The 20,686-nt window shown below is 52.8% G+C and overlaps 1 protein-coding gene across 1 annotated transcript; it reads right to left on the reverse strand.

Annotated features, from left to right (window-relative positions):
* Positions 1–15: 15 nt before the first annotated feature.
* MMP11 (matrix metallopeptidase 11) lies at positions 16–18,876 on the reverse strand. Its single transcript, XM_048323183.1, has 8 exons — positions 18,603–18,876; positions 9,643–9,893; positions 8,284–8,427; positions 7,130–7,263; positions 4,142–4,389; positions 3,639–3,852; positions 2,058–2,315; positions 16–1,134 (listed from the first exon to the last, which is right to left on the reverse strand). The coding sequence occupies exons 1-8, from the start codon at positions 18,870–18,872 to the stop codon at positions 1,001–1,003; spliced, it is 1,653 nt and encodes a 550-aa protein (XP_048179140.1). The 5' UTR covers positions 18,873–18,876; the 3' UTR covers positions 16–1,000.
* Positions 18,877–20,686: the final 1,810 nt, after the last annotated feature.

Below are 20,686 nucleotides of genomic sequence, written 5' to 3' on the forward strand. Positions count from 1 at the left end.
GCTGGGACGGCAGCGTGTAGAAAAGAGGCGGATTTTATTGTCGCGGGGCGGTACATAAATACACACAGAGCTCCGCGCGGTGTGTGCTGAGCCGGCGGCTGCGGCTCCGCTCGTGGCGAGCGGCACCGGGACGCGGCACCATCCCCGCTCGCCGCCGTTTCTTCAGCCGCGCACCCGGGTTGGGCTGGAAGGTGAAAAGGGAAGAGACTGTTCCCAGCCCGGTGGTGTTTGGCGTAAGGCTGAGCAGACACAAGGGGCGTGCGGTGCCAGCCCGGGCCGGGAACGGCGATACGAGAGCGATCAGTGCATCTGAGCATCCCGGGATGGGAACCTCGCCGGGATGAGCGCGGGGCAGTGTCCAGCACTGGCACCCAGCACCGTGGAGGGAGGAATGGAGGGGGCCCCTTGTCTATATACAAATCGGTACAAAATCCTAACGCACACTAGTGATACAACATTAAGCCGGGAGTAGGGCTGCGGCAGGGCCCTGGCAGTCACCACGGCTGCCCCAGCGAAGTGACTCTGGCAGCAGCCGCCCGTCCAGTCCTCCTCCTCCTCTGCAGGTAGGGTCGGTGTCCTTCAAAACCCCGGGCTGGGGGGATCCTTCCTCCTTGGCCAGCGCCTGGAGCAGCAAAGGGCTGCCGTAGTGAGTTATGTAAACATAGGAAATGCCATTAGATCAGTTCTACAGGATGGGGTTCAGATTAATTATGAGAGCATGATCCCATTCCAGGCTGGCCTGATGGCTTCTGAGATGCTATTGCTAGAAGAGTGTGGCCGCCCTTGCCTGCAAAGAACATGGCAGCTGCTTTTACATTGATAGCAACTGAAGCTGGGGCTGCTGGAACTGGAGAGGAGCAAACTTTGTCACTTGTGACAGACACCTGTTGTGTCAGATGCTGAGCCTGGAAGGAAGCCAGGAATGGCAGAGAGAACCCTCTGTGTGGCTGCTGGAGGTAAGGGTGATGAAAGGGGAGCGTGGAGGACACAGGCATCCCCCTCATCTGAAGGAGTTGGAGGAGGGTGTACAGCTGAAGAAGTCCTGGCTGATATGGCGTGGATAGCCCTCCAGCACTTTCACCTGGACCGGATCAAACTTCCAGTAATCTCGGCCTCTCAGGAAATAGGCAAAACCTGTGGGTGAGAGAGGAAGGGTTAGAAGAGACAGTGTTCGTGTGGCTCAGAGCTCTTTCCCAGCATTTTGTTCAGCTGTCACTCTGCAACACATGCAGTACTGGAAGAGAGCTGGAAGAGGCAGGAGATTTTACTTGAACCCAGGCTTGTGGCATTCACTTTTCTTTCACACCATTTTAGTTTTGATAAAAAGTCTAGTTTTACTTTTTGGACAGTAAACAGGATGTGTTTTATTTTATTTTCCTGGTGGGTTTAAATATGCTGTATGCTTGTAGTGACCCAGCCCTGTGAGGGCAGAGGATGTCTAGGACAGGAACAGGGAACTTGTGAAGACCTGCTGCAGAGCATCTGTTACTGTGGGCAAGCTGCCCTGGAATTTAGGTTCTGGAAGCAGTGGGGAGTTGATTCACTTCATCCTTAGAGAGGAAAGAGGCACTCACCACACCTGTCATCCCAAGCACCCTGGCTGTCCCCAGTGTTTCTGTGGCACTGTCGTACTGTCTTCAGCGTGGGGCACACTGGGGAGGACTGGTCAATACCAAAGCAGCCTGTTCATTGTTCAGCTGCCTAGGCTGAAGTGTGGGCAGTGTTTCTGTTGCCGTCTCATCGCTTCCTTTGGCAGGAGCAGTAAGAGGTGAGTAGGACTCTGTGACCATTCCTTGGTCAGATATTTTACTTCTGTCTATCATACACTTACATATCAGTTGCTGCAGTTAATGAGAATGAAACTTCTTACTTTCATGGGCAAAGCCTCAATTCCCTACCCACTGGAGGGAACTGCCCCTCTACACTGTATGGGATGTGTTACAGCTGGGAAGTGTCCACTACTACCACATGTCTAAGTCTTCCCAGCTCTTCCAGCTGGGCAGTGGTGTCAGCCAGAGCACCCACTCCAGAGCAGGTCATGATCCTGCTGCACTGACCAAACTCATCCTGAAAAGCGGCGTCAATCTCCTGTGGGACACCGCGCCAGTCAGCCATAGCCCGGGGGTAGATGTTGTCCACCTGGCGCCTGTGAGGGTTGAAGCGCCAGTAGTTGCCTCCACTGAAGATGTAGATCTTGTTCTTCTCAGCCCCCCACACCAGAGCTGCCTGCACAGGGGATGCAGGGAGGCCCAGCTCCACAATCGGGGTGGGACCAGATACCCGTCTCTCGCCATCATAAATCCAGTATTGAGAATCTATTGAGGAAATAGGAAAAAAAGGAAGACAAGGGGTCAGAAACTCCTTGGTGTCTGATAATTTGGCAGTGAGCTGTGCAAGTGGAGCTGGTGCCTTGGCAGAGCTCCCACGGGAAGCTGTGCCTGAGAGGCAAAAACACCACCAGTGTAATGGACACTGCCACTTATGTGTCCAAAATTCTGCGTTGGCATCCCTCCTCAGTCCAGCCTGGTGAGTGTTGGTGGGGGACAGAAAGGTCCATTTCAGCATCATTTTTCTCTATTTGTGGAAGTTATAAAAGACTTGCCTGGAGGGACCAGCCTCTACCCTGCAACCTCAGCACTTGGAAAACATGTGGGCATGCACAGGCACAAAGGGGGCATGTGGCTGGAAAGGATTGAGCTGCAGAAACCAGGAAGAATTTGCCAAGTTGATATAGAGACTGGAAGAATAGTTCCAGATTAGATTAAAAGGGAAATCTCTGTAATTAGCCTATGGCATGTAATACTTTCCTCTTATCTCATTTTAACTCACCGTAGGAGCCTGCCAATTTTAGCACTGTAAGTCCTTGTGTGCAGGTCAGGTGCTAAGTAATGTGTTTATGCAGGAACTCTGCCTGCAGAGCCATGTGGTGGGATTTTGGTACTTGGTCTCATGGAGTGCAGATGGGGTGTGCACAGCCACAATGAGTTCCCGTGTCATTCTGCATCCCTCCTTTTAGAGTTACACTTGGAAAGAGCATTAAAGAAAACAGTGGAGCTGAAATGTGGTTTGTTGCTGGCCTTGAACTCCAGAGATGGTCAGGAGGCAGTTTCATTTTTAATCTCTGTGGTTGCTGGAGGTTGCCTGGCTCTGCACCCAGGCTCCGTGTAGGCTCATAAAGTCACGGGGTACTAGGGAAGTTCCACATCCAGGTCTCTGAGGAGCAGAGAAAATGCTGTACATTCCCTGAACAGAGGACACAGGCACAGGTGTTTCACAACCAGGGAAGCTGCTGGGGCTCACTTCTAGCACAGTGCTTCCCATGACAGCTGGGGAGATGGAGCAAATGGTTCTTTCTTTCACCTCTGCCAGCAGCATTGCCAGGGCAGAGGCTCATTACAAATGTTTGTGTTCCAGGGAAGGAGAATAGTCTGTGTTTAAAACACAAGTGACCCCTTGTTCTCTCTTTCCTCCTCAAAACCTGGTAAAAAGTTTAAATAGGTAAGGAAACAAATAACAAGGATTACTGGATTGTTGAGGATTTCCAGGAGATTTATTCTTCCAGGGACCTGCTGGGTCCCAACTACTGCTAAGTAATCGAGATGCACTTTTGAGTCATCTGATTGTGGTCTAGCTCTTACCTTGGAAAAACCAGATATTGCCCAGAGGGTCCTCAAAGGTGGCATCGACAGAGCTGGGGATCCCCTGCCAGTGGCGAGAGGCCAGAGCTGGGTAGCCATCCTGCAGCTTTCCGGCTCGGAGCCGCCACACATAGCGGGACTTGAAGAAGAACAGCTCCCCTCGGATGGTGGATGCCGCATCGAAAGTTGTGTCGCAGGCATCAGGCTGCACAGCCTGCCAAAGCACAGCGGGTCAGGGGCTTGGATCCCAGGAGCACGCCTCACCCAGGCTGGGTTCGGCCAAGGGGAAGGCCCTGTGTCCAGGCAACTGCCCAGTTTGGGTTGGGCGTGTGCTGCCCAGAGATCCCCTCCCTGCACATCCCAGTGCCAGCCACGGGGTCCAGGCCTGGGCTCAGCAGTGTTAGTGGAAGAGGCAGACACCAACCCAGCCTGCTGGCAGCCTCCTGGTGAGGGCAGCCCCAACCAGGGTGTCACGGGAGGGCACAGACAAGCCATTCACTCACCTCCACATTGGTGATCTCATTTGTTTCGAGGTCTGGCTGGGGCAGCTCTGCTGGCTGCGTTGGGGTTGGGTCAGGATCTGGTGAGGGTTTCCCATAGAGGTACTGGATACCTTGCTTGTCATCCTCACTCAGGCTTAGGGGGTAGCGGAAGATGTAGAAAGGAGACATCAGTGACTTGGAGACAGCCGTGTGCTGCAGGCCCAGGACGTGGCCAAACTCATGAGCAGCCACTTGCAGAAGGTCAGTGCCTACAATGGGTGAAGATGGAAGATACTTTTTGTCTGCTCACATGCTTTTGCCTCCTGGGCCTGTTCCTACCAGTTACCAGACACTGACATATATTGTAGGGGTCCAAAAAGAGGAAAGAAATCTATCTCCACTAGGTTGTTCCCAGTTTTTTCCCGTGTAGCTCCAAAATATGTTTGTGGGGATATTTAAGGAGTCAAAGGGCATAATAAAGGGATTCACTGGTTCAGAAGCACCATGAGTCAATTCATATACCTAGGTATTAACCTGGGCATGTTGATAATTTGCAATTCTGTTGTCAGAGGCTCCTGCCACCCCATCAGCTACCAGGAAGAAAAGGGTTTTCCATGCACTTTTGGAAAGGAGAAATTTGCACAGAGAAGGAAGTCTAGACCAAAGGTGTAGGTGGTGGGGTGGTAAGGTTGGTGTTTGTCCATCCAGCCTTGCAGCAGTTGTTGGCTAGAGCTGAAGTTTAGCATGTCCCAGTTAGATCACATCCACTGTGGAAGATACTGGTGTGGGTGAGGGAACTCTGGGATTAACACTTGCCAAAGGCCGTTGTCACACAGACAGCAGAGGGAGCTCATTTATTGCTTGTCTGGGGACTGTGTCAAGAAGGTGTCATTTAGAAATAAATCCATAAAAAATGATCCAATGTCAAGGCCTGAGACTTCTTCACCAGACTTAAACAGATTTATGGGAGATCATGTTTTAGGAATACATGACCTTAGAACATCTACAAAAGGAGAAGGGGAAAAAGGGATTTCAGTACACAAACTTGTATTATTTGGCAGATTTTGTTTAGCTTCCAATGGGCCCTTTTTTTAAAGGTGATGAATTTCACTATGAGTTGAGGCTGTTTGTTGACAAGTCCCAGCATATTCATTCACTTGCCTTCAGCCAGAAATCCTCCAAGCTGCAGCCCAAGTGATGAGAACAGCAGGGATGTGAGTCAGCCAGCCTTGATGCTTCAAGCAGGATTTCCGTGCTGGCTCCAGGGGAGCAGGTTACTTCTCAGCACCAGGACTGGATGGGACAGGGGGAATACAGTGGGGAAGAACGCCTGGAAAGGGTGGAGGGGAAGGTGAGCCGTGGCCTTCCTCCACTGGCCAGCTTTACATGGAAGTGATGAATTTGCACAGCACTGACCTGATTAAATCAACACATCTAGGTCAGCTGGGAGAGTGGGATTTCTATGCCAGTGATTTATTACAAACTTTCAGACACTTCTGTTTGGCTTGGCAGGCTCCTCACTTGATGCTTTCCAGTGTTGGCAGATCAGCTGTGCTGTCAGATTCTCCAGAGGAGGTGCACAACAGCACGGCTGAAGGAGCTGTGCTGGGCAGCATCCCTGTGTCCCTCATGGATGGTCCTCCACGTGGGGTCTTGCTTCCTGCACGGCTCTGGATTGACCCCAGGACACGCCTTAGCCCTCCTCACACTTGTGCTCTCCCATCTGTAAAATGAGGCTAAGGATTTCCCTGTCTCACTGAGAGCTGAGTCAAGGATTTATCCATGTTTATATCGTAAAGCTCTTTTCAGCATATTAAATGGCAATTAGCTCCAAAGAGCTTTTACAAGAGTTATTTATAGATGATATGTGGGGGGGAGAACACCATGGAACAGAGCTGGATTCTGATGGGAACTGGTGTCCATTTTCAGTTCCTGGTTTGCCCCCAACACTGTTTTATGGGAGAATGTAGGAAATTCTTCAACAACACAGGCAACCCCAACAGAGGCTGAAAACCGACAGAGCCCACCCCTCCCCCAGGAGCAGAAACGCTTGTGTAAAAGTGTCCTGTGCTCTGTGATTCTTGTTTTGGGTCAGCATGAGCAGGGTTGGAGACACAGCAGTGCTGTGCCCCACACAGTCAAACTGGCCTACAGCTGACACTGACACGGGCTTTGGGGGAGCCCACTGACATGGCCAACATTTTTGGGAAACCCCAGAGAGGCCCAAGGTTAACTTGGGCTTTGTGATTATTTCTTTGTCCCTGTAGATAAACTGGGAAGAAGGAGGAGGAGCTGACCTGGGTTAATTTTGGTGAGTCTTCCAGAAACTGATGGTCTGGGCACTGATCCAGATGGTCCCAGGCGGTACTGCAATATCTCATGAGATACTGTGACACCAGACCCTGAGTGCCCAAGCAAAGAGCTACCAGCTTAGATCTATTATTAGCAAAAATTTAAAAAAGAATCTTGACTGGATGTGGCATTGTTTATGGTCAGAGCATTCCCAGGCCACGGGAACAGAGCTGGAGCTTGGGTGGTTTCCCTTTATGGACTTGTTTGAGGGCAGATGGTGAACAATGCGTGCAGGGACTGGGACTGAGACTATTCTTTGGAAGACAACTGTGTCACACGGAACTTGAGCCTTGGTTTTCCTTCATCCTTTCCTTGCTTCATTTCTAATGACTCCTGCCAATGTGGGGTGCAACTCCCAAGTGGCAGGGCACATGGCTGGGCAGAGGAGCCGTCTCTCTTGCTCCCCCCACACAGGAGGAGTCCATGGGGAAGCCGGGGTCCTGCTGCTGGGTACAGGCTCCGCTGTGGCTGAAAGATGAAAAGACCTGAATACTAACAGTAGGTTTCTAAGTGGTAGGAGATAACAATGCTCACCACAAAAACAGTTGTTGCCTCTCAGTTTTACAGGGTCCCTGTTCACACCATAGGGGAATCATTTCCAATCTCATTCACAAGCACCCTGGAGCATCCGCAGCTCCCCTTGAAACAGTACCGTACCCAGGTTGTTGCCAATTGTCCAGGTCTCGTCGTAGTCAAAATGAACATCTCCTTCCCGGTGTGTTTTGGGGAAGAATGCATGTGCCAGGATCCCTCCGGGCCCATCAAAAGGCAAGTTGTCTCCATGCCAGTACCTGGAGAGAAGACACGTTGCACCTCAGACAAAGGGCCATGGAACTCCAGCGTCATATGGCCAATGGTAGGAGCCACTGAGAGGGGACAGCAGCTCTCATTCCCATCCTAAGTTCATCCTACCAGTCAAGATCAACTGCTCAGAGCTATTCCAATTGCCACAAAGTAAGCTCTGCATCAGAGCCCTGAGAAAGCAGCTTGATCACACCAAGCACTGAGGAAGCAGAGCTCAGTCACACCAAGACCTAGAGAGTTTGTATGTTTTCTCAGGGATGTTTCTCCCCTCCTCCTCTTCAGCTTCCAGCCCAGAGCTGACTATGGAGCCTAAAGAATTAAGGAGGTTACTGCTTAAGCCAAGATTAGGTTGATATTACTGAGTGGTGATGGGCTGCAGAGAGGCAGTTGGCAGCAAATCCAGCCAAACTCTCAGGTCCTTGCTCAAGCCAAGCTGCTGATGAGTAATGAAGGAAACCCATGAGAGATGTGGCCACTTGAGAGCCCAGGGAGACGCAGGCACATACACAGCATGCAAATCGCATCACTGCTTGGACAGTCTCCACTGCCTTCATTAGCTCTGTGCAAACATGCAGCTCAAGGAAGTCTTTGCCCCAGTGCGTATTTTGCCAAAAGGGAATTTCAGGCCAGGAGCCAAGATTCACTTAACCAAGAAACTATATTTGTCTTTGGGCAGACAGTTACATCGTTCAGTCAAGGGACAGGATGGAGGACCTGAAGATGGAAAGTCAAAACAAACGCTTAAGAAAACAGCCTGTGGACAGAGAAACGTAAATGTACCAGGAAAATTAATGAATGATCAGTAACGGTGCTGTGCACAGCCAGTGTGGAACAGCTGCACTTACACCAAGCAGCCCACAACTGATGAAACTGAAAAGATCCCAGTGTCTGAAAGCAGAAATATGAGCCTCCATTTAAGTGCCTAATTGTGTGCTGGCAGGTCTCTGCTCTGGTTACAGCACTGCTCCTCTGGCTGGGAGGAGGGTGCTGCTGCCCACCAGGCTCACCTTGTGAAATCAATGACGATGTCAGCCCGTCCCTCCTGCACCTCGGTGAAGGTCAGTGGGGTCACATCACTCCAGACTTTCAAAGCTTCCTCAATGGTCCTTCTCACTTTAGCTTTTACAAGTTGCCATGGGAACCTGATAATTCTGGAAGGCAACAGACACTGGATGAGGAGAGCATCAGCTGCTGTCCCATGGACTGCTGTCACAGAGACACCAGTTCTACAATCAACATCACTAGGGCCACCACTCTCACCACCAGAACATCTCCAATCCATACATGCACTGCTCCAGCATCCTCTACCAAGCAACATGTACAGCAGATAAATCCCATCAGTGTTGAAACCCTCTGGCTGGTGTGCCAGTGGTGAGTTCCCTGGAGAGTTTGCAGATTCTGTGTTGTTCTGAAGTGCCACTGCACTCCCCAGGTCTGTCCCCTGTAAGGTCACCACCAGAAAGATTCCTGGGAGTGGTGTGATGTGATTTCTCCTCCTCAATCTCTGCCTTTTTTGCCCCTGGAAACTTGGATTCACTTAGTAGTTGCTCCCACTTCCTCCAATAACAAGAGCAGACTTGTCATAGAGGGAAGTTTCTTTTCCTTCCATTAACAGTATTGCTGTGTGTAAATCTCTGCTGTGTTTCTTTCTTTAACACTATTGACCAAAAAGAAAAAAAAAGAAGCCTTTCTGTTATCTACAGCCTCCTAATGGTGTGAGGAACTGTCTCCTGTATTGGATTAAGCAAAAGATGATTTACATGCTGTCAAGGTCCATATGACTGTGCTCACTTCTCCACTCATACCACTGAGGGCAGCTGGGGAGGCAGCACAACCCTCCTGCCAGCCCATCAAGTAGATTCACAATTGAGAATGTGTGGGGTGATTTGGGCAAACCTTTACACCAAAGTCGTGTTTATGGGACCATCAATAACAGCTGAATAAAAAGATCTTTTTAAAATAAACTGTGAAGTGAGCCTCCTACGGGGTGGCTGTGGGGGCAAAGGCACAGCAGGAGAGCGCTGGTGGTGGAGGCTCAGCACACGTGAGGGAAGTGGCCGCGTGTGCCCAGGGGTGTTGGTGCGCGACTGACTGAGGGCTGATGCAGTTGCTGTGCTCAATGTGCTTGGGCAGGGGTGGGTGGGCAGCTGTGTTTATGGAGCGTGTGTTTGAAGGGATGTGCGTGAGGGGATGTGGAGGTGTTGGGGACAAGCCTGCTGTGGTTCAGCATGTGGCTCCCCTGGCCCCTGCCTGCCCTCCAGCTCTCATGGTCACATCACAGCGTGCCGCACTCCAGGGAACATCAGACTGAGCAGCTGGGGAGGGAGAAGCCGACCAGCCTGACTGCCATTTCAGGCCTCCCTTACTTGTAGGTGAGATCGGTCTTGTCCCAGCGCCCGCCGGAGAGGACGAACCGCTTCTGCCGGTTCCGCCCGTTCTGGCCGTCCGTCAACACCGGCAGGTCCGGCACGCCGCAGCGGGGGGGGTTCCAGCGAGCTGCCTGCCCAGCTGCACCCACGGGGAAGCCCTTGGCAGGCACGCCCGTGCCCACAGCGTTCACCAAGGCAGACAGCCAAGGAGCCTGCTCCTTCCAGGTGTGATGCTTTTGAGACATGTCCTAAAAGGCAAAAGCAAAACCATGACTTCAGTGTCCGTGCAGACTCTTCCTGTTGCAGAGTGGTGGACAACTGCCCACAGCAGTCCTGCAGTGGTGAGTTCCACCTCTGCCCAGGGCTGTTTCCCCACTGCTAGGGCACAAACTGCTCCCCACAAACATGCCGTGTTCCCTGGGCTCTGCTGCTCTGAGGCTGGGTTGCACCTGGGAGGCACTGTGTCATGCCATGGCACCCACTAAGCACTGGGCTATTTTGGTCCACATTTCCTTGGCAGCTGGCCGGCAGGAAATACTTTTGAAAGCTGTGGATGAGAACCAGACCCTTCAAGTATAAACCAAATCACTTGGGAATAAATTCTCCCCCTTTGCCCTACATCCTTTATTCCCTCCTGGCCCCGGATAGAGGTGATATTAATGGGAGGAAGTCTTTAGTCCCCAGCACACAGCTGTGCTCCCTGTTGCCACTTCTGTGGTGTCCTCTTGCTGTTCTGGCATTGTGGGCAGGCTCTCAGCATGGCCAGTGGACCTGGCAGAGCAGGACACAGGGATCTGGGAGTGACAGCCCAGCCCATGGGGCAGAGAGCAGCAATGACTGTCCCTGCAGCCCCTATCACTGCCTGAGGACTGGACCATATGCCCTTGCCTCACTGTACCTGTGATTCTGCTTGGGATAAGATCTCCTGGGCTCTTCCACACTTAGTTGGAAAAGCAAGGTTTCTCTTGACAACATTAATTAATGCTAATTAGCTGACTTCCACTGGTTTCCCATGTCACAGCAGGACTATATTGCCACCATGAAACAATGACCCAGGTGTCATCTCCAACCTGCTGTGAGGCATGTGGGGTGAGAGGTGCTTGATCCATGTCACTGGGCTGCAGAGGGCCAAACACAGAATTATTTTGCCTGATTTTGTGCAGTAAATTTAAAGTTGTTTGAGCAGCGGGAAGAGCTCAGATGCAGCAGAGGTGCATCTCTACTTGGGCAGGCAGGCTCTGTCCCACAGGGCTCCAGAGGGAAGACTTGGGCTTTAGGCATGCTCTTTCTTCCCCCACAAAGAGCTGCCTTCTTCCAGGCCAGATTTCCTGGCTGCCCTGCCAGGGACACAAAGGTCAGGATGGCATGATGCCAGAGCTGCCATGATGCCGTGTAATCCGCGTGCTGCCACCACTCTGTTCCCTACAATGAGCCCATTCATGCGGGCTGGAATGAAGTGTGAAGACTTTGGCATTAATTCCACTACTGAGCTCCCGGCTCTGCAGTGGTCCTGTGCCTCTGAGCGATGCACAGATGGACGGGGGAGCCAGGGAGGTCACACAAGGTGCAATTTAGGTGTCCACACATCACTTTAAGCTTTTCATGTGTCTGTCACCACTAGCCTGCTGGCTTGTCCTCCCCAGACAGACAGACACCCTTGGTGGCTTGGCACCTGCCAGCCTTCGCCTTAGAACCATCAATACAATCCTGGTGTCCCAGTGCACTTTCACACACCACAGGAACTGCAGCAGCAACACATGCAAAGAGAGAAAGCCTTTTCACATCCTGAACAGCAAAGCCTATCCAAGCCACCAGCCATGGCACTGAGCATCCATTCAGTGCTTTGGTGGGAGGAGGGAGTACAGGCTGGCCTGCCCAGATGAGTCTGCACTGGGCTGCTCCTGCTGAACACTGGAGCCCTGCCAGGTTGGAGGTACCTGTCTCTCTGAGAGAAACTCTCTGAGAGCCACCTGGCACCCTGCCTGGACTGGCAGCTACTGCCTGCAAAGGACAGCTGGCAGGAGAAGCTGACAAAATTCATGTTCTGGCCAACGTCTTGCTCTCAGCCCCAATGACACCGAAGCGCATAATGGCAGCTGGGTCACCAAAGCACAGCCTGGAGGGCCACTCGGCCCCTTGCTCCTGGGTGCACTCAGGAGCACCCACTGCCACCCACTGCCACCAGAGGCAGGTCCTGACAGCTGAGGACTTGGGGTGATGAATGCGTCTGGGTTTCCAAGGCCAGGAAGTGCAGGAACTAGGAGCACTGGGAAACCCTTGAGAATGGCTCAGGTAGGTGAGTGGGCTGAGGCAGACTCAGATGCCTTACTCCTGTTTTCTTGTCTCGACGATGCCATGCACACCCCTCTCTTGGGAAGGTCAGTTGCCTTACAGGCTGGGACCACTGGCTTAAACTGGAGATTATCACTCTCCTCTGACCAGGAGCAGAAAGAAGAGAAGCTGCCTGTTTCCTTCTTGCCCTGAGGAATCCCATGTTCAGAGGCAGACCAGAGGCAGCTTTTCTCTCCCCTCTTTGGTTAGCTCAAGGCCACTGTTATGAATCCCAGATTTCCGAACTCCACTTTGCCTTACCAGGACCCTCCCTGCTCCTCCTGCCCTTTGCAGAAACTCGGTCCCGGAAAGGGGCACAGCATGGTCCTGTGAATGGCTCTGGGTGGAGGCAGGAGGCAAGACCTGCCCTGTTGTCCTGTGTGTGCCCCTGGACAAACAGTAACTCTCTCCCTGTCGTCACTGCACCGACATTAGGACCATGGCAGGAAAGGGCTGGAAAATGCCACTGCAGGCGCAGCCAGCAAGGGGAAATGTGACAGGCAGAAACCACTTGCCAAACAATGCTCAGGAGACACTCAGGCTGGAGATCTTGGTCTCCTTAGCTGGACACGCCTTGTTGCAGGGACTTCCCAAGGATTAGATATCGTGTCTGCTCACTTAAGGTTGCATCCTTCCAACCCGGTGCTGAGCCCACCCTCTCCTGGGGAGATCCTGCTTTGTTTTCTGAGCAGTGGTACCATGCCCCGACTGTATTGCTTAGGGGTTCATTTAGGACTGTGCTGCTGCTGAAGCTACTACAGACTTGGGAGGAGAGCGGAGGAGGGCACCGGCTGCTGGGTCCCTCTCAGGGCATCCCTACTTGTCCCATCCCACCAATAGAGGGGAAGGGATTACTGAATACAAAAGCAAAGGAAAACCCCTGCAGCCCAGGACAGGGTTTGTCCCGGCAGAGTGCAAAACAGAGCTGAGCCTCTGGCTGAGCATGTGCAGCCACTTGCACTGCCCTTCCCTGTATAACCCACAGCTGGGGTGGCTGCTGGGCATGGGAACAGCTGGTGTGTAGCCAAGGAAGAGGCCAGGGCTTTGCAATAGAGACTGATTGGTAAAATGTGAACATAGCACAAGAACAGAGAGGATTCCAGGCCTGAAACCAAGGGTTAAGGGCAGTGAGGACAGCAGAAGAGCAAAGCTGTATGCAAAGAGGGCTGTGCTGCAGGCTGTGCTGCAGGCTGGTCACAGCTTCTCACAAAGAAAGTGCCTCTTCCTGCAGCCTTGTGACTGAAAGGCTGAAGGGGAACAGGAGGGAATGGACAGATCCCATGGGACAGCAGAAACCACAGCGGAGGTACAGGCTGCCCACTCAGTTCCTCACAGCTTTATCAGACTTCAAGTGCTGTGATACAACAGCCATCACTTCTGGGTCTGCTGGGGCCAGATGAACACGAGCCAAGCTTCCCAGGAAGTGTTCCAGCCATCCCAAGGAGCCAGGAGCATCTTTAACCTCATTGTGTTGGGCAGCACTCACCCTCCAGAGCTCCCAGGCGGAGCAGCAGCCGGAGCAGCACAGCTACAGTGGAGTATCAGCCACACTGTGCCTAAATAAGCACAAGAGTGAGGCTGGTGCCTGGTACTGACAAACCCACGGCTCTCCTCTGCCTGGGTCAATCCTCCTCTGCCTGCCCTGAACTTAAACTTGTGTCCTCACTTGTGTACCTAATTACCTGGGCTCCTGGCTGCGTCTGTGGCATGGACATGAAAGGAGACCCCTCTCCCTGTCAGACAGGAGTGACTGGACAAGTTACAACGTGAATCCCATCAGTCTTGTATGCTTCCCCTGTCACTGGGGCTGTTTCCTCTTATGCTGGGGAATGAGCTCATGGACTTTGTCTCCACTTCCCTGTCCCTTCTGCTGCTGCTTTTCCATTGCTTCTGTTTCTGCTTTCTCCTTTTACTCAGAGTGTTTGTCAAGGCCCTGGTGTTTGCTGCCTCTCTGGCTAGTAGCATTATCCTCCTCCTCCCTACGAGCCTGCACCTCAGAGCACTCTTGCCCTTATTTCAGTGGGGAAGGACAGCAGAAATGCTTTTTCTTGCAGTTCTCATGTAAGACAGTTCTCTCACCACATTTTTGTCCACTGTGGGGTGGCTATGTCCCCCATGGGCTGTGCACCCCCTTAACAGCAATATTCCTGCCTGAGATCAGCATTGTTCTCCTGATGCACAGATGGCTTTTTGTCCAGATGTACAGCAGTGTGGATTTGCAGGGGTTGGATTTGAAAATGCAGCTACAGCTGACGGCTAATGGTAAAACTGGAACCAACTTCATTCTAGTCAGGTTGTGTTCCAGGAGCAGACTGGGCTCAGAAGGTGCTAATGCTGCAGCTGAAATTTCATGGCAGAAACATGACTGTGGTCTGGTCTAACCCTGAGCTTAATGTGCTCCTAGGCAAGGCACTGTCAGTGGAAACAATGCCTAGGCAAAGCCACTAGATTTATTGATCTTGCCTTCCACAGAACAAGGCAGAGTCTCCCAACCCTTCTATGAATTCTTTGCTTACACACAGTACTTCTGCTACAGGACTGACTTGTTCATGCTGGGCTACGGCCTGGTGCCACTGCAGACAGAGCCAGGGAGAACACAAGGGCTGAGGCCAAACGGGAGCTGCTGCAGTGCCTGGCCATGCATACACTATAGGATGTTCCCCTCCACTCACTTCCCATACTCCATGGCACCATCCAGCACTACCTCCTGGGGCCTGACAGTTTGTTTCCGGATTACTTGGTGGTAGTTGTTGTTGGCAATGAAAAAAGGAAAATGTTTATTTTTCCTAAGCAACATGGAACATGAAACATTATGGACTGCAAATGTTTATGGCCGCAGACAGAATGAGAAGAACCAGGCTTCGGTGTAACAAGAGAAAGCAAATGAACAAACACCGCGGGACTATTTTTATTACCAGACATTTTAATTACGTGACAGCTTGTGAGACTATTCCATCAACAACACCACAACCAAACTGCTGGTGTCACCCAAGCAACAGTTTGCCAGAAACAGGACTACTTACAGAGCAAACAAACCCCAGGATGCTGACATAGCAAAAGGTTTCAAGAGCCCTTAATCTGATAACCTAGAAATCCCCTCGAAATGAAGAAACTGCTCTAGGATGTGGCAAACTCCTGGCAGGGGAGGAAGGGGGTTGAGACATTTTGTTCACTGTGCAGTTACATCCAAGCTAAGGGGAGCCATAAGCTATCAGTACCTCTCTCCTGCCCAAATCCACTAAGAGGAGGAAGTCTGGTCACTTGCCTGCCCTTGCTGGGGCTCATCTATCTACACCAGGATCTCTGTGAACCTCTAAAAACATGTCTGTGGCCCTTAGTGAACCCCTGAAGCTCTGCTTTTCATTTTGCTGGGCAGCTATGTGCAGACTCAGCAGTGCTTCCATTCACTTTACAGGCTGAGCCATCCCTGGTGCAAGAGTACCCACAAACCCTTCATTTACCTGTCTGTATATTAGTGATTAGTAGGGAAAAGCTACTTAGTAGTAAAAAGGACCAGCACCTCTGCAGGACAACTTTCCACAGAAGATTCTTTTTGAACGACTCCTACACAGTGCATCTGTTCCTCTGCAGAGCCCCACAGGTTATGGTGCCAGGGCTGGATAAGCGTGGGGGAAGCAAGTGCAACATAAACTGGAGAGGGGGATCCTCCCCAAAGTGCTTCTCTCCTCCCTGCTCTCCTCTCCCTCCGCGATCTGCTTTGCCAGCAGCACCCCCAGGTCTTGTCACACTGCAGGGTGTGCGTGTGTGCTGCATGTGGAAGCACAAACACAACAAACCCACTGGAGAATTACTTACATGTGTCTTGAGTCTCTCCCAGAGCAGAAGATAAACATGCCTAAAATTACCCCAACACTAACTGCAGGATTTAAATAGCCAAACCAGAGTGTAAATCAAACCCTTCCTGCGGGAGCTGCCACAGCCCAGAGTGAGGCAGGCAGGGGCTGCGGGGAAGGCAGTGCCCTGCTTCCAGAGGGGAACCTGCTGTGTTTAGGGTGAGAGCTGCAGGACCCCTGATGGATTACGTTGGTAGCTAGGAGGGTGCCCACCACTTGTCCACGGAGAGAGACCTTCCGAGCAAATGGACTGACTTTGATTTCCCAGGGGAGCCGAAAGCAGTGCAGGAATTCAGTGTCTGTGCGTGCACAGCCCTGAGGACTGCAGATCTTTTGTTCTCAAGTTTTACAGTGGACACCAGACACAGCCTTTATTCTGCTCTCAGTTTTCTCTTTCTTTCTTTAGGCATTAATATAAAAGTGAAGGAGATCCACAGGGTTTGCCTCAAAGAACACAAGTCCTTCTGCAACTTGCCCTATAGCCTGGCTTTAAAATGAATCTTAGCCCTTGATTCCCTCGTGTGCCTCTCAGTTGCTGCTGTTGTGACCCACTATTGGAGCATAAATAGCCACGGTGCAGCATACTCCTCTACCTGGGGCTGTCCTTGCCCACCCCACGTACTAGCACAGCTTGAGGATATCCTGTGGTCTGTCTCATAGGAGTGTGAATCTCTTTTCCCGGCTCAGCCCCTTGGCTCCTTTCTCATTCATCACCTGACAGCAAAAGGTGCCCAGACAGGAAATTAGCTGCTGTCAGACATTAGGGAAACATCCCTTTGTGCAGCAGACTCGGAGTAGTCAGAGAAGGGAACACGTGATGGCGTGGCACAGCTCTCTGTAAGAGAGGGCAGAGGATGGCTGAGGCCATGCGCCTCTGTGAGCCCAGCAGTCCCACCTCAGCTGTCCTGCACTCACGTATTCGCCAGCCGGGAGAGGAATGGGGTGCACTGCTGGCAACTTACATCGTACGTGAGAGCAACCCCCAAGTAAAACTGGCTTCACTTTAGAGGCAGCAGAATGACCTTCAGAAGCCGTGACACCAGAAAGGAACCCAACAGCTATTTGGGATGATAGAACTGCTGTTTGAAAGGATGGGAAATTGTCTGTCCATTTCCAACCCAAACCAATGCAGCCACCATCTCTGCAAAGACTGAGTCAAACACATTGATCTGAAACCCAGCCCCGCATGGCTGGTCAAACACACAAGCACGAGGTATTCCTGAACAAAACCTACCTGTAGGAGTATCACCTGGAGTTACTCCAGCCAAGAGGAAAGTATTAGCACTCACAGTGCAGAGCATTAGCCTGGGATGAGGAAGAAATCATCTCCCAGCTGGCAGACTGCTGACTGGGGTGATCTCCTTCTGGAGTGTGGTAGTGGATTACATGGACCAGGAGTCTGAGCAGACCTGGCCCCTTGCATTAACTCTGTGCTCTTCAGCAATTTGGTGTACTCCTCACTTCAAAGGGTACTGGCCAAGTCAGCTGAGGCCCAGCAACCTCTGCAGTCAGCAGCTGTGAGTGCTGGCAAAAGGAGATGAACAGTGACATGGCAGCTGGACTGGGCTCAAACTCAGATGGTGTGAAACCCAAGCTGTCTCTCCCTTCCCCCAGGATCCCACACAGGTCCTTGCTGGCAGCAAGACCAGGACCAGAGGCTGTGCAGGTTCCTCCAGGAGCAGCAGCTTCACAGCTTGCACACGGCAGAGCATGAGGCACCTGCCAGCCCAGCCCATGTCCCACAGGAACCAGCAGTCCCCAGCCTGATGCGGGTGGAGCTCTGCCCTGCCAGCCCACCACTTGCTGCACTCAGATGGGCCTGAAGTCCGCAGAGCAGTGTCATTACTGGAGTGCAGAGTGCCACCACCGAGTGCTTGGCCTCACCTTCCCCAGAGGCAGAGTGGAGCCAAGCACAGTGACATTTCATTCGGAATAACGCAAGCACTTTGGGGGCCAAGGCTGCTCTGTGCCAAGTCCCAGCCCACAGCATATTTAGCAGCCAAGTTAGAAAGTTCTCAGATGACAGAGCTGATAATAAAACCATCGACAGAACCTGAACTAATCCCCTTGGGCTGCTACTGGGCATTTGCTCTGTTATTATTTTATGGCACACCAGCGAAGCGCATGTCTATAATAACCCAATTACGCACGCACACATTCCCAGCACAAGGAGCTCTCTGTCTTCTCCCGTCCCCCAAATCCCTCGCACGCCGCTGCTCTTCTCTGGCAGCCGCAGTCCCTGCTGCTCGCAGCTCCGTCCCAGGTGCTGGGATCGGGCAGGCATGTGCAGGAAGAAAGAGCCCTGCTGCTTCTCTCCTGCCTGCGCCTTTGATTCATCCCTCTAGTCTCGTCTCCCCGTAACACTTCTCGGAACTGCCAGCACAGCGTGCAGGGGGTGTTTGAGGTGTTTGAGCAGCAGCGAGTGCTCGGCTGCCTGTAAAGCACGGGGGATGCCGTGTCCTCTCCTAAACTCTCCTTGTCCCGCTCCCCGTTTTTCCCTCGGGAACACGGCTGTGGAAACTCCCCAGCAAGCCAAGAGGAGCCCGCGGAGCGGGAGGCACCGCCGGGCAGGGGCAGCCGTCCCGCGGCCGGAGACTCCCGGCAGCGCTGCCCGTGCCGGCATCCCGAGTGCGGCTCCGGGATGGATGGAGCGGTGGGGGGAAGACGGCTCATCCCGTTCAGCGGAGGATCTGCCGGGGAGATACTGCCCTCGGGACAGCACCGGAGAACGGCGGGGGACACGGAGGGAGGCACCGGGTGGTCCCGACTCACCGGCTTGTGTCGGTGGGCGGGCGCGGCAGGGGCGCAGTGCAGCAGAGCGGCGGCCAGCAAGGCGGCAGCGGCGGGTAGCGGCGGGCGGGCCATGCCGGGCGGCGGAGCGGGCTCGGACATGGGGCAGAGGAGGAGGGGGGGGGTCCTCGCTGAGCCTTTTATCCCCCCACCGTGGCCGCCTGCCCTCCTCCTCGCGCCTCCTCCCGCTCCTGCCTTTTGTTCTCCCCGAGCCGCGGCTGTACGGGCCGGGGGGACACGGCCCGGCGGCATCGCGGGAGGGGGGTCCCGCCCGTCCCATCCGCTCCGCCCCGCCACCCCCCGGGGGCGGAGCGGGGCGGGACCCCCCTCCCACGCCTGCCCGGCACCGGCCTCCGGCCTCCGCGCAACCGGGTCCTGTCTGGTTTGGGATAGCTTTAAACGGGTCCCTTTAAAGGTATCTTTCACCTCTCCTGCCTAAGGGTACCAAGAACTAAAACCAGCCCTCTCAGTGCCCGTGGAGACCACTTCAGTCCCCATGGGGAGTAGCTCAGATCCGTGTTTAAATGTGTCTGCACTCCTGCTTTGCCTGTGCAGGGCTCCGCTTCACACTCACTTTTTCACTCAAACCCTTCACTCACCCTTTGCAAGAAGGCTTTCCCTGAGAGGGATGCTGAGGGAGGGGAAAGAAGCGAGCAACTCCCTGTTTTGGAGATGCCAAAGCTTTCTCCATCTGTTCAGCCACTTGGAGATGGAGGCAGCAATGCACAGATCTGGCTTCTTGGATCCTGTTTCTATGGGAGAAGCCCTGGATTGTGTCAGCATCCCCTCTGCAGACTGAGTTTAGCTGAAAATTGTTTCAAGAAATGTATTGCAAATAAGAAAACTTTGATCTCCAGCTGCCTGGGCTGGTGTGCAGGGAGTGGGTAAGGCTTCCTGACATCCCGGACACTATTACTGCTTTATTTGACTGTGATCAGTTGTTCCTGTTTAGTTTTATGGGAACCATACTGACGATGTAAATACTGGGTACGGTAAGCAGATGTGAGAAGAAAGAGCCTGGTCTTGGCTGGCTTTGGAAGGTGCTGCAGTGTTTAACTTGCAGGCTGTTAGCAAGATGTCCCTGCACCGGAGCACCATGTTCAGCATATCTCCGAGGCCTTATTTGTAAGAGGGGGTAGGGGAGTAGGGAAAAACACTTTGCAGTGGGGAATTTACCCTTCTGCTCTTATTCTGGCTGTGCCCCTGGAATGCAGAGCAGACCCTACTTTCTTGCCTTTCTCTGAGCCAGACAGCTGGGTCCCAGTGAAAAAAAGCTTTCCTGCCTTTGTCTCTCTTTTCTTTAGTGTCTTTTCTTTTAATGCTGGTGTCTCTGGGAGCTCAGTGCTTTCCAGCCCATGGCAGTGGAGCCCTGGGGAAAGGCATGGGAGCAGCCTGTAAGGCAGCAACAGGCAGTTTGGCTCTTCTTAATAAAGGAAGACTTTTAAAGGGGTGCTCTGGGAAACTCAGTCCTTGCAGAGATGGAACTGTGTGTGAGAACTGCTGGCTTCTGCCAAGGCACTTAACACAAAAGAAAGTGCATGGTGTGTTTGGGATTACAGATATTTCCCAGCCAAGCAAATAGATGTTTAGCAGCAGGAAAACGGCCCATTGGGTGTTTGAGGGGCTCATGTACTAACCTTCTGCAGAGGGCCCTGTGTGCAGCCTGCAGAATTCCTTTTTGCTTGTGTTCCTGCGCTGGGAGCTCTCTCAGCCCCTGCCTGTCCTGTCCGTGCAGCCCCCATCCCTGCCTGTTTGCAGCCTGCTGGATGCAGAGAGGCTGCTGGCAGATGAGCACAGGGCTCCCACCCCAGCCTCAGAGCGCCGACAGTCTGACATCTCTCAGTGCGGGCACTGTCTGCTTGCTTTCCTGCAGCTCCTGCCAGGCTGGAACCAAACTTGGGCTTCTTGTGATGGCTGCAGAGCTCAGTGGAAGCTTTCATGGCCGAGAGGTCCTGCTGGTCACTGATGTTGCTGATAGAGCATTCCCACATGTAGCCCTTCTCACTCAGCATACGTTCAGAGCCTTCCAGTCCTATCAAGTGGCAGAGCTGTCATGAGTTTTCCAA

The sequence above is a fragment of the Corvus hawaiiensis genome, chromosome 18 (genome assembly GCF_020740725.1).
Source record: "Corvus hawaiiensis isolate bCorHaw1 chromosome 18, bCorHaw1.pri.cur, whole genome shotgun sequence".
Lineage (NCBI taxonomy): Eukaryota > Metazoa > Chordata > Aves > Passeriformes > Corvidae > Corvus > Corvus hawaiiensis.